At 47.1% G+C, this 23,126-nt stretch overlaps 1 protein-coding gene across 2 annotated transcripts in view; it reads left to right on the top strand.

The window, feature by feature from the left end:
• Positions 1–23,126, top strand: part of Lrrc1 (leucine rich repeat containing 1) — a 121,209-nt gene that overhangs the window by 12,432 nt on the left and 85,651 nt on the right. Inside the window, exon 1 of one of the 2 annotated variants that reach the window (XM_076576706.1) lies at positions 15,486–15,506. The exons of the other annotated variant lie outside the window; for it this stretch is intronic. Within the exon in view, the coding sequence (XP_076432821.1) occupies positions 15,492–15,506 (15 nt within the window). The 5' untranslated portion in view covers positions 15,486–15,491. Of the gene's footprint in view, positions 1–15,485; positions 15,507–23,126 lie in introns of those variants that run through there. 2 annotated transcript variants of the gene reach the window in all.

The following is a 23,126-nucleotide window of genomic DNA, read 5'->3' as shown; positions in this document are numbered from 1 at the left end:
ACACAGAGACCCCGGACAACTTGCCATCCTACTGTTAAGTAGCAGAGCTGGCATTTGAAGAAAGGGTCTCTCAAGAGTTGGAGCTCTTAACCACTGGCTCCTCCTGCCTCAAGGTCAAACACATCGAAAGTCCCTGCTGAGCCAGAACTCCCCATCTGTTCTGTAAAGGGCGACAAAGAGACTCATGATGTTTGGGCTATTTTTGCATCATTAAGAAAAAGAGCACTGAGCTGAGAGATCATTTTCAGAATCAGGTCACTGAGTATTAATGAGCTCATTCATGCATAATCTCTCAAAGATTAGTGGCATCCATTCTTTTGTCTGGAATTCTCACCTTCGTGAGATAGCTTACAGTTGAGTCCTTACACATTTTTAAAGTAAAAGCACATTTGTTAGAGAAAATGATAGGAATCATGAGCATTGCTATGTTAGAGTGATGCTCTGCCTGTGTTGACTTGGTGCTTGTGTTACTGGTCCCTATTTGCAAAGTATAAAACTAAGAAGTTGGTTTGAGACAGTCTTTAGTCTTGACCATGTCTGCCAGTATCGTAAAGTGGGTCCTAATGTGCATTCTGGAAATGCACATATTCTCACTACCGTTGGTTGGGTGCTATTAATGATTAAAAATGAGTATTTTATAGTAGCTCCCACAGCCATTTGCTGGGGCAGAAATACCTGGCAGATGCAGCTTGAGAGGCAAAGGTTTGATGGGCTCATGGTTTCAGGACTTCACTCTGCTGGGGCCGGGATGGCAGGATAGAGTTGGTTCATGGTAGAGGGAGCACTGTGAAGACTAGGAAGTAGAGAAAGCTGGAACCAGAGGCAAAGATATGCCCTTCACAGGCCTGACCCTAGTCATCTGTTGTTCCCAGCCAGGCTCTGTCTGTAAAAGCTCTACAGCTTTCAAAAAATCCTCCCACTGGATGTGGAACAAGTGTCCCAAACACAAGCCCATGGGGACGTTTCAGACTCAAATAAAGCCACTCAACCTACCTAATAGTGTGTTACATTCCCACGTCTCTGTTTTCCATAACTTCATTCTGAAATGGTTAGGATTATGGCGTGTTACGTGTGCCCAGTGTTTTCTCTCACTGTTGTGAGTCACTGTAATTGCCCAAGGTCTAAAGACAAAGCTTATTAGACCCCAGATTTCCAACTTTACCTTCGCTTTACCCTTCTTTAGTAGCTTGTGCTAAAAAAGAAAATCCACAGAAAGATGTTTTTGGGAATATGGCAGAGGATGTTTGCTTGTGATATGCACTTTACTGAGTCTTCTCAGAAGGTTATGTGTTCTGCAGTGTCGTATCCCAGTGTTCAGGTTTACGTCTAGGGTTGAGGGGAGGCACCAGGTGACTTGTGGTCTCAGTTCTCTGGCACCATTACACACTAGCACTTAGTCCTGGACAGACAGGATGACATTCAGAATACTCTGGGACTACAGGTAACCCAAGTGCCTCTGGTTAAGGAGGTGTTCGGTGACCTCACACATCCGGGAACCTGAAGGTCATGGTGCTAGGTCAGTAGGTCACTTGCTTTGGGTGGTGGCCTCCTACGCAGAAAGGGAAGGCATGGGTAGTCCATGGCTTGTGGTAGCCATCAGAGAGGCCGGGATTAATAGACCTTTTGGTGAGAAGTAGATAGTGGGAAGGAGGCACTGGAGGGTGGGAGTGGTGTGTGTGTGTGTGTGTGTGTGTGTGTGCATGTGTGTGCGCGCGCATGCTCTGCTGTGTCTGAGGTGAGGCGTGGAGAAGGCAGGTGGGTAGTCAACACAGCCCGCTGAGCCTGCCGGGCTTTCGCACATGCCCACCTTTTCCATCACGGGGCAGCAGGTAGCTCTTGTGTCTCATTCGCCCCTTGTCTTCTGTCAGAGACACAGAGACCATCTGTGTTCTTGTTTTCTAAGAAGAATCCTTAGCAGTAACGATCTCTTTTTCAGACTATACCAAACACAAAAGAATGACTGTATGTGTAGCTATTTCCCCTAGGTTTTCTTCTTGCCATATGCCCGGGGAATTCTGTAAGAGAACAAAAATAAAATAAGGAGGGTGTTGTGTAAGTTGGGGTCCTCATGCACTCAGCTTTGGACCTGTGGGCTTTCCACGACTGCCTGGGCTGTCACTCTTGCTCGCCATGTCCTTCTCCTGTGCCCATGTCCCCTCCTCTGTAAAGCCCCTCAGGCCGCAGCCCAGGCATGTCTCTGTGCTTCCCCAGCCTGTCCAGGTTCACGTCTCTGGTTATGTGTGAGGGTGGGACTTAGCCGTGCCTCTGTTTGTTTTCTGCCTGTCTGTCATCAGGTCTGAATTTATGCGCTGCGCCTGTCTCAGGCGTTGGGAAATTCAGTGCCTGAATCACAGGGGACACAACTGAGAAAAGAAAACAAATAGCACCTATTGTACTGAAAAATGCATTTGACTTGTTGTGGGCTAGTTCAGACCTGTAAACTCCTTGACCTGTGTTCTAGACCACCCATGGTGGGATTCCTGCCTTCTTACGCCTCCTGTGTCTCCTACAGTCTTTAAGGATTGCCTGGGTTTAGTTTACTTTCTATCCCTGTGATAAAGGCCGTGACCCCAAAAGCAACACGGAGAGGAAAGGGGTGCTGTTAGCTCAGAGGTTACAGTGTGTCATTGAGGGGAGCCAGGGCAGGAAGGCAAGGATCTGGAGGCAGGGAATCAAGCGGAAGCCATGAAGGAGTGCTGCTTACTGGCTTGTTTTCCGAGACTGCTTCACTGTATTTTCTCATATATATATAACCCAGGACCATCTGCCCAGGGATGGTACTGCCCACAGTGGGCCGGGCCCTCCCTCATCACTCATTAGTCAAGAAAATGCCCTATAGACTTGCCTCTCCAGGCCAGTCTGATGCAGGCATTTTCCCAATTGAGATCTTCTTCCCAGATGACTCCAGCATGGTGTCAAATGGACAAAAAAAAAAAATCAACCAGTGCAAGGGCCAATGTGTCTTTGTTTCTCCAGAGCCTGTGTCTGTCTACTGTAGGCTTCATGCAGCCCTGGCCCCAGGTTGCCATATTAACAGCGAGTGTTTGCTCTTCACCGATGAGGGATCGCAGGGCTCTCGCTGAGTCGGCAGCTCCTGCTGGCAGAGGGTCACCAGTCCACGGAAGATAACACGTCATTAGTCACGTTGACAGAGGGACATTTCTGCCCCTCCTTGCCTCTTAGCAAAGGTGTTAATGAGGAGTAAAAAGGCCAACAGGCAGGAAGTGTTTCTGAAGCCGTGGCTTTTGCTGTCCACATCCCAGATAATCTGCCCTCCCTCTGGAAAGAGTTAAGTGAAACCACAGTTGTATTTTTTGAAATACCAATAGCGGCCGTGTGTTAACAAATACAAGTATTCTAGCCGCACCTACTCAGAATTTGGTCCCTAGGTCAGCTTGATGTGGTATGTGGGGATTTTATTTTGTTAAAGCTGACGCTGAGGGCTTTTCTGAGGGCACAGGTGAGAAAAGACTAGGCCAAGGTTAAGACCCAGTCCGCCAGACGCCAAAGGACGGATGCTTTTTTCATGGTAAGATGTGAGAGTTGCCGTTTCCAAGCGTCTCTGGTCTATCATTGGGATCATGCATCTGGGTAGATCGGGTCATGCAGAAGCCTGGCTTGTGGAACCAGCAGCAGGCTTTGTCTGGTGGTCCTGGGCAGGCTGGGCACAGGCAGGGGGCACCACAGAACCAAGAGTGAAGGTGCAGGCTGTGTAAGGAGAGGGCTGGAGTCCCGTCACGGGTGGCCTAGATGCAGGTGAAGGCCTCTGGCTTCCTTCCTGTGGGTGAGCGAGTGCCTCGTAAGACATAAACGTAGAAACCACATCCTAATGGCAGCCTGTGGATGGATCTGAGGGGAGCAAGGAGAGAGATGGGGTAATGCTCGGAAACCAAGCAGGGGCAGAGTCTGGTGATTAGTCGGGTTTGAAACATAGAGCCAGGCGGTTGAGGGAGACCCTGTAGCAGCTGGCTCAGGATCTGAGGGAAGGGGCAGGTTGAGTGCAGGCAGGTCAAGATCAGGCCTCTGTGCTCATGGTGCAGCATCCTGCCAGGTGAGCGGGGTGTCGGGGGGTGAACACGGGGCCTTCTGGGAAGTGAAGGTGGGGGGTGGTTTTGCTGGATACACCTGCCGTTTTGATGATGCTGGCCTCTGCTGCTGCTTTTCTTGAGGTGCTCAGCTGTTGAAGCCTGGGATAGAGGAAGGTAGAGGTGGGTACCTATGTAATGGGTGGTGGCTGGATAGGAGGGGATGGGACCTTGAGGATTCTGATAGGAAGGTAGTTGGGACGCTGTAGATTGGGCAGAGAAAGAAGGGAGTTGCAGTGAGAAGGGAGCGAGCGGCCAGAGTGAAAGCGGAACCTGTTGTCGCAGGGTGAGGCTGCCTAAGAGGCCATTGCTAGACTGAGATATTGCAGATTTGTGAAAGGGAGGGGAAGCGCTGGGTGAGGCCAGGCTTGTGACTCATGGGTAGATGGCAAGGAGCAGACAGAGGGGCGTGGTGGCCGTGGCCCTTAAGAAAGCCCAGGAGTGGTTGTGCTTGCTCTGAGGGTGGGTCAGCTCCACCACGAGCCACAAAATCAACGACTCATGGCCGGGGCCAGGTGGGCAAATGATAGTATTCGAAGACCTAACTATAGACAGATCTGTGGTAAACCCACAAGCCTCACCTACAAGGGACAGCTCCACCTGTCCCACCCAGCATGACCAGGTGAGACTGGGTGTCTGTCCTCACCGAGTGAGGCTGTCACTGCTTCACTCCGCGCTTCCCCACCCTGCCCCTCATCCTTGGAAATAATTTTCCGTGCAGAAGTGTCCTGACTTTTAAGCATTCAGCACTTGAAAATTGAGTTTGGAAAAAGGCACCGTGGGCTGTAGAGTCCAGTGGAGAGTTGGCTTGTAGGATTGGGGAAGCAGGCGAAGTAGATGATGCTTGTGAGTCAGATGCCAGAGTCTTGGAACATCTTCCCATTTTTGGTCATCTCATCCAGCTTTGAAGATAAAGAACTCAGAGGCTAATTAGTTTTCAGTGGGAGCTAATAGGCCTTGATCGTAATCTGAGGCCTGGGGCCCGAGGGAACTGCAGACTGGCTGAGTAGCCACTTTGTTCCTTCCGAGGTCTTGGAAGCTTGCTGTTTTCTTCATGTGGAGTGCCTCTCTTTGGCTCTCTAGGTTATTTTTAAAGACTTAGGAGATTTTGTACATTATGCGTATGTGTGTGGGTTTATGTTTGTGAGTGCCGCTGCCCACGGAGGCCAGCCCGGTGCTGGAGTTACAGGTGGTTGTGAGCGGCTACCATCAGTTCTGGGAACTGAACTCAGGACCTAGTCAGGAGCAGTATATCTCTCCAGCCCCACGGTTTCTTGGCCCATAGTTCCCGCTTTGCTTGTCCACAGCATTTTCTTCCCGTAGCATATTTTCGTCTTCATTTGTGCTCTGTCCGATTTGTTTCTCTATAGAATCCAGCTCCAGTTAGTTGGCTAAAATGTAGGTCAGTTTTCTTTTCCTGTCATGGGTCAGTACAGTTTTGTGTTCTATTTCCTTAGTGTGTTTGAACTCAGTGAATTAACTGAGAGGTGTGACTAGGTAGTGGGGAAACTGTTTCTCTGAATCAGCAGCTGAAAGGTACTCACACATCTAAGTAGATGCTTTGCCCTTGAGTTGAACCGCTTTGTGAATTTACTCACATGTCCAAACAGTGTTGGAACTCATTAGGAATCATCCTCAGGCTGCGTCTGCATGCCATTGGCCATGTTCGTTTGCATGTCCTGGCCCTTTGCAAAGACATTTGATGGTTGGCTCAGAGAGCTGAGTCTAAAGACGCAGGCTGTGGAGCAACTAGGAATTTAGTCCTGTGCTCACATGAGATGTGACCATCAAGTCACGACAGGCTGGCTCACTGATGAGCCCAGATTCAGTGCAAACAGGGAGGTAGACAGATATTTGAATGTCGTGCGTGGCCTGCTTGGTAGAGTGTGCTACAGGTTTCCTCCATTTTCAACGTGGTTTTTTACAATCTTGCTTTCCAATGTGATGTATTTGTTAAGAGAGTAAATTTCCCATTACCAAAGACAGGTGTTTTTGTTGTTGTTGGAGATAAATATACAATTCTTGTTGGTCTTTGAAATTTGGAAATGATTGTGAAATTGTGCTGCTGTTCTCCAGAGGAGGAATCTTGGAGAAATAGGTTCCTCTAAGAGGTTTTTAAACAACGATGTGTGTGGGTCCCTGGCAGTATGTGTTGAACACTTAGAATGGGCCCATTGCCAAACCTCATGTATTCTTTTTTTTTTTTTTTTTGGTTTTCCGAGACAGGGTTTCTCTTGTGTAGCTTTGCGCCTTTCCTGGATCTCACTTGGTAGCCCAGGCTGGCCTCGAACTCACAGAGATCCGCCTGCCTCTGCCTCCCGAGTGCTGGGATTAAAGGCGTGCGCCACCACCGCCCGGCACCTCATGTATTCTTAATCAGCAGCTGAGTTGCTGTTCTCTGCTCTTAGTATAGGACCAGCACAGTGACTTAAACCAAGGGCTTTGTGAGAAGCACTGGAGAGGTCTTTAAAGAAATGGATTTTCAAGTCTCGGGTCCCATAAATCTGATCCATTTCTCCTTGGACCTTGGTGGTTCTTAGTGGTACTGGGAACTTGTAGCTTTCGTATGGGCTATTGTGAATGGTCTTGGGGCCACACTATGTGAAGCATTGCTGTATAGGCCTGTGGTATTATACACATATAGGTTCATGTCTTTCTTATACTATCTAAAGGCCATGTGCTCTTGCAGAGTTCTTGCACTGTTGAACCTCCATTTGTTTTTAATCCTTTAAGTGAGAATGATAAATTCATCATGGACATTGTGAGGAGTGCAGTGAATATAAACAAAGCACCAAGCTCTCTTTCACACATATTATATGATGCTAATTATGATCAGAAAGAAAGGATTCCCATTCTGAATTGCTGATGCATTTGTCAGAGGGAGTATTGAACATAGAGTAAGAACCCTGTGCTACACTACTGCAGCATTCTACTCAATGAGTATGTAGACTTTCCCTCCAGTGGTTCTCTTTAATACTGGTGGTAAAAAGTGTCATGTCCTTGCAAGTCACCAGCCTATCAGGCTCCCCTTCGTAGTTTCCTATGTGACACTTACTGTTCTTTCTTCTTCCTTATACTCTGTTCCTCCACCTACTTGTGTACACACACACACACACACACACACACACACACACACACACACACACACACACACACACGGAGAGAACACAAGCTGAGCTTGTTTTAAGGAACTATTGTAGTGCCTGAGGCTTAGCCCTATTCCCTTCTGTTCAGGGAATTGAAATCCGGTGACACTGGCTTTCCAAGGCCTGGGAACTCTTTCTGAACAGTGAACCTCACTTCTCCTTGTGCCTTTAGGGAAATTAAGGCAGCCTTCAGTGTGCAAACCATTCCTCTGAAACTTTTTGCTTTGGGCAATATGACCTTGATCTTACTAGGAGACAGTCGGGGCACATTTTAAAGGTGTTTTATTTGTATCTGCCTTCAGTGCTAGCAGTGAAAGATAATATACTTGGCTTTGGCCCATAGTGTTGTGAAAACAGAATGGATGCTTCCTGTGCCTGGGATATATGCAGGTTTAGCTGTGTCCAAGCATGGCTTAGTGGGGCCCAAGCATGCTGCTGTATTTATTTTCCATCTTTCCTTTGCAGTATTTGAAGTGGAATAACGACTTTTGTTCTTGCTAATCATTTGAGGCTTTAACTGAAAGTTTGGTTTTTGTAATGGGAGCTCTTGGCAAGTGCATGAATGTGTGTCTGATGTAATTCTAGTACCAGAAACCATTTATGAGAAGAACTTTACTCTTCAGTGGTGCCCCTGGCAGTGGGCACTTACGAGATAGATAATCTCCACATGAGGATGATGGTGAGCATGGTACCAGAGAGTACCTCGCTTCCTTGTTTGGTATTTCATAGTTCTTGACTTGGTGATAATATTGAGGATAAGTTAGTTGTAACTAGAGTTTTCCTGCCTGGCCCACAGTCAGGACAAATCTTTGTCAACCGCCAGTCCCACAGCTGCTCAGACCCAACCAAGTAAACGCAGAGACTTATATTGCTTACAAACTGTATGGCCGTGGCAGGCTTCTTGCTAACTGTTCTTATAGCTTAAATCAATCCATTTCCATAGATCTATACCTTGCCACGTGGCTCGTGGCTTACCGGCATCTTCACATGCTGCTTGTCATGGCGGCAGCTGGCAGTGACTCCTTCTGCCTTCCTGTTCTTTCTTTTTTCCTCTCTGTTAGTCCCGCCTATACTTCCTGCCTAGCCACTGGCCAATCAGTGTTTTATTTATTGACCAATCAGAGCAATTTGACATACAGACCATCCCACAGCAGTTAGTCTTAAAACATAATAGATCCTGGGTGCATTCTGGACTTACTGTAAGCCTCGGCTCACTACCTGGGACAATCTATAGGAACATTTCCCCTGGTATCTCTTCCAAAAGGCTCTTGGATCTTATGCCAAAGAAACACCTGGAGAAAGACAATGACTTAGCTGGGAATGCTAGGTGCCTGGTAGCTACAGAGACCACCAGGAAGATTTTTGTATTCTTATGAATACCAGAATCCATACAGCAGTTTATAGTCATTGATTTTGAATACAGCTTTATCACAGTAAGAATGTGTGCATGCTGTGTTCCTTAGTTAAGACTTGACATACTTTCTAGGAAAATTTGTGTTAGTGTTCTGCTGCTGTAACAGATACTTCAGATAACTACGAAGAGTTCACAGTTTCAGAGGTGCAGTCCGAGGCTGGTTGGTCCTGTCGTCTTTAGGCCTGTAGCAAGGTGTGTGACAGAACTCATGTCTCTCCTCATGCTGAGGAGAAGAGGAGGAAGAGCAGGGAGCTAGACTCTTCTGTTTCCCACAAGAACGTGTTCCCAGTGAACATAAGACCACCTGCAGGTCGCACAGCTTTAGGATTCCACCTTCTCACAGTATTGGCATGTTGGAGCCTTTGCAAGCTCTTCCGGATCCAGGGTATAGACCTAGTAAACTGAAGATCCTTTTGAGGGCTAAGCAGGAGAGCTGGGGGGAAGGGCAAGGCCAGGGCGGTACCTGCTCCTTGCTCTTCTGTCTCAGTCTTCCAGCACTTCTTGTAACTGCCTTTGCATATGCCGAGCGGTCTGAATCCCTCTAAAAATCTAACTCCATCTCCTTGAAAAGACTTCCGAACATTCATTAACGCCTGAGAAGACAGCCAGGATTGTAATTAGGGCTTTAACTGCTAAGAAACGTTCACTTGGGTTGGTATTTTCAGAGGAGGGTTTTTGCTTTTGTTGTGTTTGTTCCGATTTTGGAAATTATCTCAACGTCAATTTTAGAAACCTTGAAAAATTCAGAAATGTTTCAAAAGAAAGAAAGAAAAAAAAAAGTCACCTTTAACCTCTACTTCAAAGAGTCCAGCCCCCAAGAGACTGGCTGGTGCCTGGCCTGCTTTCCAGGTAGCCAGCTGCTAAAGGAGCCTGGGGGTGTCACTTCCAAGCCCCACACCTGCCGCCTGGCACCTAGTTCTGTACCGCACCTGCTTACCTGGCATATTGCAAGTCCTTTTCTTTAGTGGACTCTGAGTGCCTTGGGAGGAGCCTGTGTGTCTCCACAGGGTTGATCGGAATGCTGGTACTCAAAACAGATTAAGGAGTTTAAGCTAAATTCTATACGCTTTTGACTTTACATTATAGAATTGTATAAAGACAATGCTGTATAGTCAGTACTTTCATTTTTTTCTTCTATGTACCATGAAGAGAATTTTAGGTTTTTATTGAGTGGCGTACAACATACAGAAAGAGATAGGGGTGTGTATGATGAGTGGCGAATATCCCTTCTACCTCTTTATAAAGCCCAGGATGGACACTCATTTGTTGTTTCTTATCTTTCCATGGATAATCTGTATACACTCACATATGACTACATGTGATCTTTTATAAAACCTGCCTTTGAAATGTAGGGCTGTGGTGGCCATGTGAATAGATGCAGCCCTCCTGAAGGCATCCCAGCACCCAGTCACACCCTGGCATCCCGCTTTAAAGACGGTGAATGCACCGAGATATATAGTGAAGGGATTTTGCCAGCTCATTTCTGTGGTGGCAAAAAAAGCAACAGACACCCGGGAAACAGGAAGTAAAGTAAGTGCCCGTCTGTGAAATGGTTGGATAAACTGTGGTGTGGCTGTGGTGCAGTCTTTCCAAAGAGGAGGTAGAGATCTCTCTCAAGATTGCAGAATATCATCTTCCCCAACCGTGGAGAGCTTGATTGATATGTGGCTGTGTATGTGTGTTAACGGATGATGTCATTAGCACGAAGAAAGTGGAGGAAGGGAGGGGCTAGGTGAACATGCTTTCCCAATTAAAGTTTTTCTTCCTTTCTAATGTGCTCTTGACATCCTTCCCAGAATAGATGTCAAGGTCATTGAAGTGATTGCCACATCTATTTCCTTTCACTTTTAGGAACTGGCAGTGGGCAGTTCAATCCCCATTTAATTTCATCTCATACATGCTTTTATCTTTTGGTGCATGAGTCACATAAGGCAGAGGAGACAGACTCACGGAAGGACGGCAGAACGCTTTGGTACAAAGAGTTTATCTTGACTTCAGGCTTCCAGGGAGGGCGGTGACCCCATAGGTAGCTATGGGTGCGGCACTGTTGGAGGATGGGGCACAGCTAAAACGGTACTGCATGGGGGCGATCCACCCAGGGAACCGTCAGAGCAGAGCTTGGCTTACAGTCCTCTGGGGTCACAGACAGAAAGCTTTGGAAGAGAAGAAGGCAGTGAGGGCCAGATAACTGCGGTGTCTCACTAGACAGAGGCAGAGGGATGCAATGGGGAGTGTGAAGAATGGAAAGGCATTTGGGGGAAAGACTTTTGGGTGTCTTTTCCACTTTGCTTCTCAACATGCCCTGTGTTACATGTCTTGCCTTAGCGTATTCCATGTTTGTGCCCCCAGCAAGCAGAACTGTGAAGGAAAGGAGAGATGTCATTCAAGGGGGACTGGGGAAGTGCTGGAAGAACACAGTCTTTCATTACCTCTCTTTATCTAAGAGCCTGTTGTGAGCCTCTGGGGAGTTAAAGGGCTGTTAGCAGAACCCTGGGTTATTTGCTTTTAGACTGTGGAGGAACTTTGGACTTAGTTAAAGGAATGGGAAACTTCTGTTCTGCAGACCAGAGAGGTGGAAAGCCAGGCGGAGAGGCAGCGGGTGAAGCGGGGCCCTGTATTGTGTGTGAAGCCACGAGTACGCCACCATCCCCAGCTCCCGAACCTTCCAGTCTGTCCTGTAGAAATGTTTCTAGTTTGCTTATTTTGTTAGGCTATGCCCCTGGAGAGGTGTCATAGCTCATCAAGCCTTTTTTTTTTTTGATGCCCTTTGGCAAACAAAGTGAGGTCTCTCAGCCAGGGGCAGAACATCATCACCCGAGAAATAATACATTGATGAATGCAGCCTCAGAAGGTGCATGTGTGGAACTGTCAGCAGGGTATGGGGTGACCATTGTCATCTGGAAATCAGCTGCTGGGATCACCCTCAGGAAGCCCTCCCACGGTTGAGTCCTTTAGCATTCTCTCATAGAGGGCAGTGGGGGAAGGTCCTCCTCAGTCACTTCTTCTCTTCTGCCCTCACCTAGTTGTATTTAACCCCGTTTCTGCTGCTTGTGGTCTTGGGGGGGGCGTGGGTGAGAAGCTAGAGTCTCTAGGAGGTGGGGGGGGTCAACTGGGGGTAGGAATAGTAATTCCCGAGTCTTCATTTGTCATGGACTAGGGGGCAGCTGCTGGAGACTCACTGGCTCACCAAACTGGACTTGAATAGCATCCTTTCATGTGTGTGGGGATCCTGTCTGGGGTGAGTAGACAGACACTCTGTGCAGGTCCTCAGGGAAAGAAATGAAACATTGCGTACGTGACTGTTGGATTCCGGTTGAGTTTATAGTTTTAGTTAATATGTATAGTTCTGGCACACGATTCTTGGACTCAAATTACCCGCAGAAAACCTTTCTGCAGTCTTTTTATGAACATTGCCTTTAGGCCAAGTCTCCACGACTGTACCGAATTTTTGGGTTTTTGATCTAAGAGCAAGACTATGCATTTCTTGGAGCTAAATCTATTCTAATTAGATTAGCACATCAGTGTAAAACACAGTGCAGTCAACTCTGAGAGCTTTCCCCACACACCTGCTTTTAGGTTAGTTTCAGGGACCCTAAAGTTGGCAGTATTTATGTGCTGGAATGGAAAGAGGGTCGGAGCTAGAGACTGTTCCCGGGTAACTGTTACTGTTTGCTTGCTGCCAGCGACTACTTAATATCATACATGCTCTTATCCCTTGGTGCATGGCCACATAAGGTAGAGGAGACAGATTCACGGAAGGACGCTGTTTGCCTGGAGTAAACGGAGTGGTCTCTGTCACAGGCTGCTCGTGCAGGAGCCTTTCACGGGGAGGACACACCTCTTACCTGCATGCCAGTAAAAGCTGACGTCTCCGACTATGGAAAGCACTGCCCCCTCCCTCAGCCCCAGGGTCTTCTAACAGGCAGGCAAGCCTGTCAATCAGCATCTGTCAAATGGATGTTGCTTGTCCAACCAGTTTGACTTCCCACCTGTCATCTTACCCCTCAACCTGTTCTAGACATAGACTACCACAAGAAGGTGTCCTTCATATGTGACCGAATTGCAGGCGCTTCGTTGAAAGGCACGGGGCATTATTTGCCATAAGGGAAAAAGTGCACGCTGAAGTCACACGAAGTAAAATCATAATTTGCCGAAGATATTTGTAAGCGAAGTAGATATGAGCAGGGAGAAAGAACAAAGCAGTGCGCAAAACTGTCAGCACCCAGAGGCACCCCGGGCACTGCTTGCTTGGATCCTGTAGTGCCGGCCACTAAGAACCATCTCTGTGTGTGTTCTTCTCTGGGTGTTAGAGCGTATTCCCTTTATCATTTCAGAGGACCCATGAGAACCGGTCAGCCAGCTTGCTTCGAACAGCTGGAAGCAAACATTACTTCCTTTATGCCATGCTTGTTACAGCGTGTGGCGCTGGTTCTCTGGGGTGGGCTCTCTGCAGAGCGGCATTTGTACACAGCTTGACCGGCCCTGGGGGGTTCTGTGTCTGCCTCGGATCCCAAGTAACTTGCCTCACTCTCTCTGCTTGTTCTCTAAGGACAAAGCACCAGGTGACTTCCCTGGGCCTTCCCATAGGCATTTTGCTTTTAATGGCTACTTCCATCAGATGTAAATTTCAATTTATGGCCACACTAGACAAATATAATTCAGGGTTGAATTATTATTATTATTGTTATTATTATTATTATTTTACTTTTGATATTAAAGAAAATAGAACATCTTGAGGGCCCCTAAAAATAATGTGGGTCCTTCTCACTCTGTCTCCTAAATGTTATGACGGTGTCTCCTGGCTCAAGGGCTTAGCAGTGTGAGTGATGATGGTGCTTCTCTGTTTTGTTACTTAGTCTGAAAAGGTTTCATGGTCTTGATTATGTGAGTAGTTTTTCCTCCTCTTCTTTTTTACTGTTTTGAGATAAGGCTTCCTGTAGCTCTGGCTGACAGGGAGTTCACTATGTAGTTCGTCATGTCTGTGGACTTGCGGCGATTCTCCTGCCTCTGATTTGGAGGATTGGGATTGTAGGCATGCGTCACCATCCCTGGCCTTGCTTGTTCTTAGTGAACTCTTTCTATTACCCTTCTAGGTTACTGTTAGTTTAGACTTAGAAGTGCTGCGCCTTTAATAAAGGTGCAGGGACGTGTTAGCAGGGCTGCGTCGTGAGGTTGGCTTTGGAAGGATGCGATGATGCTTAGTTAGTGCTTTTCTTGGGAACACTTGACTTGTCTTTCATCCTTTTTTTCACTTCCTTTGTAACGTGACATTAACCTGTGTTTGCTTTTTAAGTGGGGCCAGTTAAGAAGATTTCAGTGCTGATTTTGAAAGAAAGTTTATCCAAGAGAGTATCATTCCCACACTGCTCATGTGTGGAGAGAGCATCTCTCTCTGTTCTTACCCTCTCTGCATTTCCGGGTGCTCTGAGAACGGCTGAAGGGTCCGGTGGCTAGGATGGAGCACAGAGCCTTGGCGATAAAAAGCACTCAGCAGTGGAGGGAAATTGCGGAGGCACCGAGGGAGGGTGTGGAGATAGCAAAGGCTCACACGCCCACCCGAGAGAGCAGGGAACATGCTGTACACTTGACTCTTCATTCTTCAGACAAATGGGCAGCTCACAATGAGGGTCCACAAGAAGCCAGAGCAAGGCAGGCATTCAGTGACCTGCACACCAGGAGTGGAGGCCATAGGGAGAAGCAAGACGTGGTTTCTTCTGCCAGAGCTGCTAACCCGGAAGATCCCTTTAGTGTTCTGAGAACCAGGCAAGTTGTTGGCGTTCCCACTGTCTCCACAGGCCGGGACCGGGAGCAGTGAAAGCATGTGTTGCTAATGGTTGCTGGGGTGGGCAGGCTTCCAGGGCTCGGATTGTCGCTGGGCAGGAGGCCAGTTCCTAGTAGACTCACGGGCTGTGAAGTGGTTGGTTCACATTTTAGCTCTGGTTCACTCAGGGTTACCAGACAAATGGCCATCTCGTCTGTGACTGGCAAAGTATTGAAATCTCATTGAATGTAACTAAATTCTCATCTGTTTACCCCCACCTTGTTCCCATAGAACATGCTCCTTCAGAATGTGAGGAACGAGCTGTACATAGAACTCATTCTCACTGCATTCTTGCAGACTTTTAACCTGCATGCTTAGTTTTTGGGAGATGCGGGTCTATCTCATGAGTGAGGAAGACTGAGCTCCATTAGGTGCAGGCTTTTCTGTGTGCTAGAAAAGGCCAGAACTAGGACTGCCATGATGCTATCCCGAGTCTTTTAGAACAGCCATCACCAATATCCATGTTGTCATTATCAGTGACGTAGCCTAGAGTCACCTGAGGAGGAATTACATAGGTCAGCTTGGCCTGTGGGAGTCTGTGGGGGTGATTGTTTTGATTATTAATTGATACAGGAGGGAAGCACCGTCCCTAGGCAAGTAGTCCTGGGCTATCAAAAAGCCAGCTAAACATGAGCCAGGTAGCAGGGTTTCTCCATGGTTTCTGCCTTACTTCTTCGGTTGTGGGTGAGTTCTTGTCCTGACTTTTCTCAGTGATGGATTGTTACCTGAGAGTTGTAAACAGAATAGATCCGTTCCTCACTAGGTTGCTTTTGGTTGGGGTGTTGTCATAGCAACAGAAAGGGGACAGGACAGGTCTGTTCTACTCTGTTGATGTGACAAAACACTGACCCAAAGCAGCCCAGGAGAGGAAACGGTTTATTTCATCTTATGTCTGCCATCGGAGGAAGCTGGCAGGATCTCAAGACTGTCAAGTTGACAATCAAGGCTAACCAGAACAATACACAAGTGGTCAGGCACTTGGATGCATTTCCAAGGCAGAAACCTCTTTGCAGACTGGATGGCATATGTCCAGAATGTCGGTGAGTTCAGCCAGTGCATTTGTAGATGACAGTGTCTAAAGGTTGGACACCCATCTAAGCTTTTCAGTACTCTGGATCCTTATTGTGACTCCAGGGTTAATACTGGGTCTAGCCTGCCTGTGTCCGAGGTGTTTGAAGTGTCTATCATAGCCCTTCACATGGGCCTGTCATGCTGTTCCCATATAATACTGTCCTCATCTGTGAGGCTTTTTTCTTTTTTTTTTAATTTAAAAGTAAGTTTCTATCAGCATGGAAAAATTTGATAGAAATCAGTTATAATTCTACATTTAAGAATTCTTTGTATCATGAAGTGGTGGCACATACCTGTAATTTCAGCACTCTGGAGCTGAAGCAGGAGGATTGCAAGTTTGACATTTCTTCTTCTTTATAGTCCTCTAGAAAATTTCTATGATTTTTGCTCCCTGACTTGGCCATTGCTTCCTCCACGTTCTTTTTATACACCAGGGACTGTGCCATACATTGTGCTGTGCTTGAATTTTGTCATATGACCCAGATAATCTATAGATTTCCTTGTTGCTTCTTGTAAACGCTGTATTTACATGCTAGTCAGTCATAGGCCAAAGTGTGTTATCACCCAGTGTTTCCGTGAATTACCTTGGCAAACTTTGAATGTGAGGCAGGAAATATGCCCAGACGTTGAGCTTGGAGAACCCTAGGGTCATTAAGGAGCTTTCTAGATCGGTTGCATATCTGATTCTACAGTTCCTTCAGGAGACTGTACCCAGTGGTCGCCAGACCTACCTCTTGCATAGACCTCACCGCATTTCCCTGAGGACTCTGCCGTATTTTACTTCTTTCACTTTCTTAGTGTTGGACCGGATCAGGCCAGTCTGATTCTTTTCTCGTGGCGGGTCTTCAGATAACTCTGAGCCATGACTGGACATGCAGTTGCTTGACTCCAGTTCGCTGCTTCCTGGGGTGTGATCAAGCTCATCACTGGGCTTGTAGCCTGGTTACTCTGCACTGTGTTCCTGGGTCCTATGTGTTCCTTGTTGTTGCCTGTTAACCGCATGTGGGGAATTGCGTGGCACTATCCTTTAATGTTTGGTTTGTATGTGCCCAGGATTTGCTACCTCTTAAGAGTTACGGAAAGGGTAGGAGGTCAAATCCTAAAGTCCTTGTTTCGGAGCCTGCATTAATGGGTGGGCCCAAGGACCAATATGCCTGACGTAGTTGTCCCAGGTTGTCAAGACTACTGGACTTGACTCTCGCTCTTCTGGCACAAAGCCTCTCCCTTCCCCCATTTTTCCGTGAGCCACATATCCTGAGCTGGAACTTCAAATGCATTTCAACGGACAGTGGCCAGATAGCATCATTCTACTTTACTGGACAGGTACTTCGGGTACCTGTTGACATGTAGCAGTGTGGTAGGTGTTCTGAGACACGGTAGACTATTTAGTTTGTTCTAATTCACCGGGGGGTTTGTCCCCCTTTGAAGAAGCAGAGAGATAAACATCTTTTGTTTTGCCCAGACAATTGGGTAAAGCTTCAGAGAAGTGGTATTTGCCGAGTAAGACATTGGTCGATGGGGAAAGGCATTGGAAACAATAAAGTCATGACTGACGGCAACTGGTTCATTAGCATAGGAACATAGGGTGCTGGGTCTTGTGGGCGTGGGAACTGAAGTTAGAAAAAGCCACCGGGGCAGAGTTGGAGAGAACATTGGACTTGCAGCAGAAGCTGGCTGAGGCGTGGCTCCGCCGCTTTGCACCTGCCAATTTACAGGGTACTATGTTGGTGGGATAAGAGCCAGCACTTTATAAGCTCTTACAACGTACTAACATTAACGATGCTTTTAGCATGTGCCAAGCAAGGTTCTTTGAGTTCCTACCTTGTGCTGTGACGAGTGCTCAAGCTTTGAGAAGACATGTTTATATTGTGTTAGGGGCAGGTGGACTTACTTCAGCTGGTCTACTTGATGATATAATCACACTTCCTAGGGTTCCTGAGCATGTAGAAATGCAGTCTGGATCCATGGCTCCGACCTGTAAAGGAGCAGAGCCTGTTGGGGAAGTAGAGGCTATTACCTCAAAGACTAAGAAAAAAAAAATCCATTGTGTATAATTTACCTTACCAGTGTTCTTTCCTTTTTATAATTAGAATCACAGTCTGCTGGGTAGTGTGTGTGGGGGGGGGGCAGGGAGGGGGGAGATCCAGCTGCGTCTCTGTGCCATCTCAGGTGTCCAGTGTTGCTGTCAGGTCTTCAGGCAGAGGAGTCCTGTCTCAGGGTAACACCCCTCTGGGCCTGAGGCAAGCACAGCACTCAGGGGCCCGCCTAGCCAGAGTGGTGACAATCTCCTAAAGCGTGCGGCTTTTCTCTAGTGCGGCCTCCCAGTTCCCCTCCTGTCTCCACGTCGTGTCTCCCTTAGGGTCACCGGTCACTTAGCCTTGCTGGCCTTGCTCTGAGCTTCCCTGGCATCTCTCCAGCCCTTTCCTCTATATCTTAACTCACCTCTGCGTCGTTTTTGTTGGCTTGGTTAGTATGACGGACACTTTTGGAGTTGCTTGCTGTGTTTGTCTGGAAGCCTGAGTCCCTGATGGATTATGGATTACTGGATTTATATTTACGGTCTATTCTTTGAGACCGTGTAACATTTGACCCTCTCAATCTGTTGATTTCCCCGTAGAATGGCTTTTTTGTGTGTGGTCCTTCCCTGCTTTTGCGAACGAAAGGAAGTCTTCCGTTTCCATTGCTGTTTAGAACTTAGCTGCGTTTTGAGAGTGTATTCCAGGGGTAGCAAGATGGGCAGATCGGAGTTTCAAATATTTGAGATGTTGTAACTCGGATACAAAGAAGGATCTGGTTCTGTAATACCCACAAGCAATTATTACAGCTAACATTTTATCCACTTCTCATATGCAGCTACTGTTCTAGATATGTTACCAGTATTCTCTTACATAATGGCCACTGCAGTAGAGACAGACACCATGATTGTTCATCTTCCCTGATGGAGAAACTGGGTGTGAAGGAGGCTAAGCTGCTTGCCTGAGCTCACACAGCCGTCCAGTTAATTAGGGAACCCTAGAGACTTTGGACTCTGTAGCACACTTTACGTTGCTATTGATAATAGATGGGTGTGGCATTTGACTGTGGTTCTGCATCTCGGCAGTGATTGACCTGTGTAACCTGGCCGTGGCGGGTACCCTCCCTGTGCTTCATCTCCTTCCCTTGCAGAGTCAAGGCAGAGGCCTGGGTTGGGCTGTGTTTAGCTTAAATACAATTGTACGTGTAGAAGCCTTACCTAATATTTGGCACATTAGGGCTATTTCTTGTTATGGTAGTGAAAGCCTTTAATCCCAGCCCTGGGGAGGCAGAGGCAGGCAGATCTCTGGAGCTCAAGGCCAGTCTGGTCTTCTGAGCGAGTTCCAGGCAGCCAGGGCTACACAAAGAGAGAAGATTGTTTCTCATTATTTTAGAGTTGCTTTTGTGAAAAGTAAAGCAGTGGTGTAAACTTTCTGAAAATTAGGGTTTCAGAAGCACTCTGTTAATGATGCATTTGAATTTTAAATTGCCTTAATGACTATATATGATAAAAGTCTTGTTTAGGAAGTCTGGGCATCATGGGATCACACTCTCCGGCTCTGGAAGGTGTTTTCCACAAGTTCCAGAGACAGAGGAAAGAAGAAGTGATGACCGTGTCCCCCACTACTCCCAATGCTCCCGAGGGTAGGTCTAGTGAGCCAGGACATAGTAGCCTTGCTCCCTAATCTTGTACAAATCTGGGCAAAGAAATTGACCGTCAGCTGGGAGTAAGACACTGGGAAGTCGGAGCAGAGAAGTTGTGGAGACCACTGAACTAGATTAGAAAATTGCCCAGGGACCTTACGGAGGGCTAGTCGCACCTGGCCCCGCACCTGGGAGCTCTTTTCATGTTTCCTGGAGGGTCAGGTGCCAAGGATGCTCTCCCACCCTCCACGCTGGAACTATGTTTGGGAGTATCTTACAGGACCACTCCTTTTACACACAGGTGTGTTGATGTGCGTGTAGGTGCACACTGTGAGTGTGAGTGCACCAGTGTGCAGAGGCCAGAGGTTGATGTCCTCCTTGACCGACCTTACATGTTCAGGTAGAGTCTCTCCCTGGAACCCACAGCTCACCAGCTTGGCTACTCTGGGTCAGCTAGCTTTCCCTAGGGATCCCCCATGTCTGCCTCTGAGTGCTTGGGACTGCTTGTGGACGGCCACACCCACCAGGTGTTTATGCATGTGGACTGTTGGAGATCCAAACCCCATCCTCACCCTTTCACAGCAGGCACTTTACCCGCCCCTTGCCAAAGTCTTCCATGCTCCCTTTCTGGAGTTCCCTCCCTCCCTCCCTCCCTCCCTCCCTCCCTCCCTCCCTCCCTCCCTCCCTCCCTCCCTCCTCCCTCCCTCCCTCCCTCTTTCTTTTTGAGACAGGGTTTTATGAACTTCCTTTTTGATTGCATGTCACAGAGATTTCTGACTCTGAGAACTTTTGAGGTGATCTGCTGAATTTGTCCCTTATTAACTAATGTTTTGAGCAACCTCCTGGCCCGCAATCTCAAGGACACAGCCAGAACTAGCTTCCAGAGCTTCGAGACAGGGAAAGAACTGTAGCCCTCATTTATGGTAGTAGGGTAGCTCACCGTGTGGCCTCGGGCCGCCATCCATCATACTTGTAGGGTTTTGTATTGGACAAAGGCAAGAGTGTTTTGCCTCTTACCCAGGTTGCCAGCCAATAGTAAAAATACAGCTCGCAGATTGTTAAGAAGAACATCTTTTAGCCGGATGGCCCCACAGGCTGCCTGTCCCCTTCATGCAGAGAGCAGTGTTCGGGTCTGAGCATTTCATCAGATGAAGGTGCCGTTGGGCGAGTTGCAGGCTCTTGCGTTCCAGTGGCTCCTCTTGTGCCTCAGACAGAGAGGCGATTCAGACGGTTCTCACGTAGGCCGCTGTCTGTGGCTCTTCATCTGGATTAGTGTTAGAATTTGATACTCGGTTCAGTTTGTGAAGCCGAACTGTAGTGGTCAGTGGGAAACCTGTTTGGGTTTTGCATTGTTAAGTTGCTAGGGGATACTCTGAGCTTTTCCATTCTGCTGTTTACGTTGCTGTTTTGGTCAGCCAGTGGAAGTAGCATGAATTTAGTCAATGTGAGAGGTTTAAATAGACGAGCATTTATTTTGAAGGTGTAAGCCTGTCCCTTCAGGAGCAACAGAAACTTTGGAATAGAAACCTGTGTGGATAGAGAGGAAGGCTTATATTAAAATTACAGAATTTAAATCTTAAATTGTAATTATAAAAACATGTATTTAGACTAATGTTCAAGAAGTTCAGGAAACATTTAAGAAGTTCAGCCTACTTCCATTATAAAATTTTACAGTGATTATAATTAGATCATTATATTTCTAAGTGTCTAAAATCTAGTTAGAGCCTAGCAGTCCAACTACACATCATTGCACGGTTAATCCAGTTCACATGGCTTGTTAGTGAGTCCCCTGGGGTCCTGTGGGACTCTGGGGTGTGTGTATCTGTGGACTGGGTTAGTTTTCAGTGTTTGCTGGCTTCTGCTGCATGAAGCTGCCCCTCCTCTGCTTTGGCAAAGTACTGTGTCAAGATCTTGGCGCAGGCTTTCTAAAATAAGAGCGGCGGCATCATGGCTACCAGCGCATAGCTCCCTGGACTTCATGGCCTAAGACCTGAGTCCTTGGCTTCAATCTGTTGTGTTAAGTGGTAAATCATGTTATTAATTCCTGTCCCCGTCAGGATTTCTGGATAATGGTTTAAAAATGTGTTCTTCTACCTTATTATTGAGAATATAAAATCAAGACTTTTCCATGTAATTATTCATTAAAAGTGTAATTAAATTTTGCCTTGGAAGTCCCTGGCTTTTAATCTGTGAGCTGAGCTTAAGTTTTTTTTTTTTTTTTTTTTTTTTTTAAATTTTTTTGGGTTTTTTGAGACAGGGTTTCTCTGTGTAGCTTTGCACCTCTCCTGGAACTCGCTTTGGAGACCAGGCTGGCCTCGAACTCACAGAGATCCGCCTGGCTCTGCCTCCCGAGTGCTGGGATTAAAGGCGTGCGCCACCACCGCCCGGCCTGAGCTTAAGTTTTAAGGCACAGTGTTATTTATAGAGTCTTCCAGTTCTTGCTTGTTTTCTAGAAAAGTCAAACCTAGTTTGGCATGGTATCAGTCTGTGGCTTCAGAAGATGAAAAACCCCTTAGCAGTAAGCGATGGAGCTTGGGAGACCCTGTACATACAGGGCGAACACTCATTATGTTGCCTTTGCAAGTTCTTTACGTCATAGCCATGGTACCTGTCTGAAGGTTGGTGTTTTACTGAGAAAGTTGACGACCTTCCTGATGCAGCCTCTCTGCGTCCATTCCTGGTGGATGCCTCGTGGGAATCTGCTTTTACTGTTAATGTCATGGTTGACTATAAAACAGTGTGCTCCCTGCCCCCTCCCTGCCCCCTCCCCCATGGAAGTATAACAGATGTAGTTTTTTATAATTGGAGATACTTAATACCCTTTCTTTAAAAATGTTTTTATTAAATTTGTATGTGTGTGTGTGCGCGCGCGTGCGCGCGCGTGCGTGCGTGCGTGCGTGTGTGTGTGTGTGTGTGTGTGTGTGTGTGGTTGTGTGTGCATGCATGTGTGTGAGCCACAATGTGTGTTTGTTGAGGACAGCTTGTGGGAGTTGGTTTCCTCTTTTCATCCTGTGGCTCCTGGGGATCAAATTGAGGTCACCATCCTTTGTGCCACGTGCTTTACCCACTGAGCCATCTTGGTGACCCTTGTTCTCTCTTAGCAGGATGTCCTTCATTTATTGTGATTTTTCTCCACTTCCTACCTTACATTTTAGCTGCTCTCCCACCTGCCTTATGCCGTCCTCTAGATTTCCTGAGGAGTCAGGGTTCCTTGTTTGAACATCTCTTGGAACTGTCTGCTTTGCTAGTATGGAACAAAGGCAGCTTAATGCAGAAGGTGTTCGTAACTGCTTGTAGCTCCAGAGTACCCCACTGGAGGGGAAGCGATGATGGCTGGGCTGGTGGCAGCTAGTCCCAGTGTAGCCCTGGTCAGGAAGCAGAAAGTGATGACTGCCTGCACCTAACAAACTTGCTCATTTTTATTTGGTCTTAGACCTCAGAACATGGAATACCATCCGTATTGAGAGTAAGTCTTTCTATATCATTTAACCTAAAAAACTCTGAAAAGAAAATCTAAGACAGTCCCTCCTAGAGCCAGGAACGGTGGCATCTGCCTTATCCCAGCACTAAAGAAGGCAGAAGCAGACAGGTCTCTTTGAGCTAGAGGCCAGTGTGATATACATAGTGAGTTCTAGGCCATCCCAGGCTATATAATGAGATTGTCCTAAAGCAAACAGAACACAAATTCCTCATAGATAATGCGATCTGCTTCAAGCTCCTGCCAGTCGGTTTTCCTGCCATTGTGGACTGTACTCTAAAACTCGGAGCCATAATAAATACTTCCTTCCTTGAGTTGCTTTTATCACATATTTTTACATAGCAATAAATAAAGAAGACAGTTTTAGTAGACATGCTCAGACCAGAAGGATCCAGGACATGACAGCGGATAGATGGGGGACATGCGCTGGATTTCGGTGGCAGTTCTACTTCCC

The sequence above is a fragment of the Peromyscus maniculatus genome, chromosome 7 (assembly GCF_049852395.1).
Source record: "Peromyscus maniculatus bairdii isolate BWxNUB_F1_BW_parent chromosome 7, HU_Pman_BW_mat_3.1, whole genome shotgun sequence".
In the NCBI taxonomy this organism is placed as follows: Eukaryota; Metazoa; Chordata; class Mammalia; order Rodentia; family Cricetidae; genus Peromyscus; species Peromyscus maniculatus.
The sequence above is the reverse complement of the archived record's forward strand: the minus strand, read 5'-3'. Positions and strand labels throughout refer to the sequence as shown.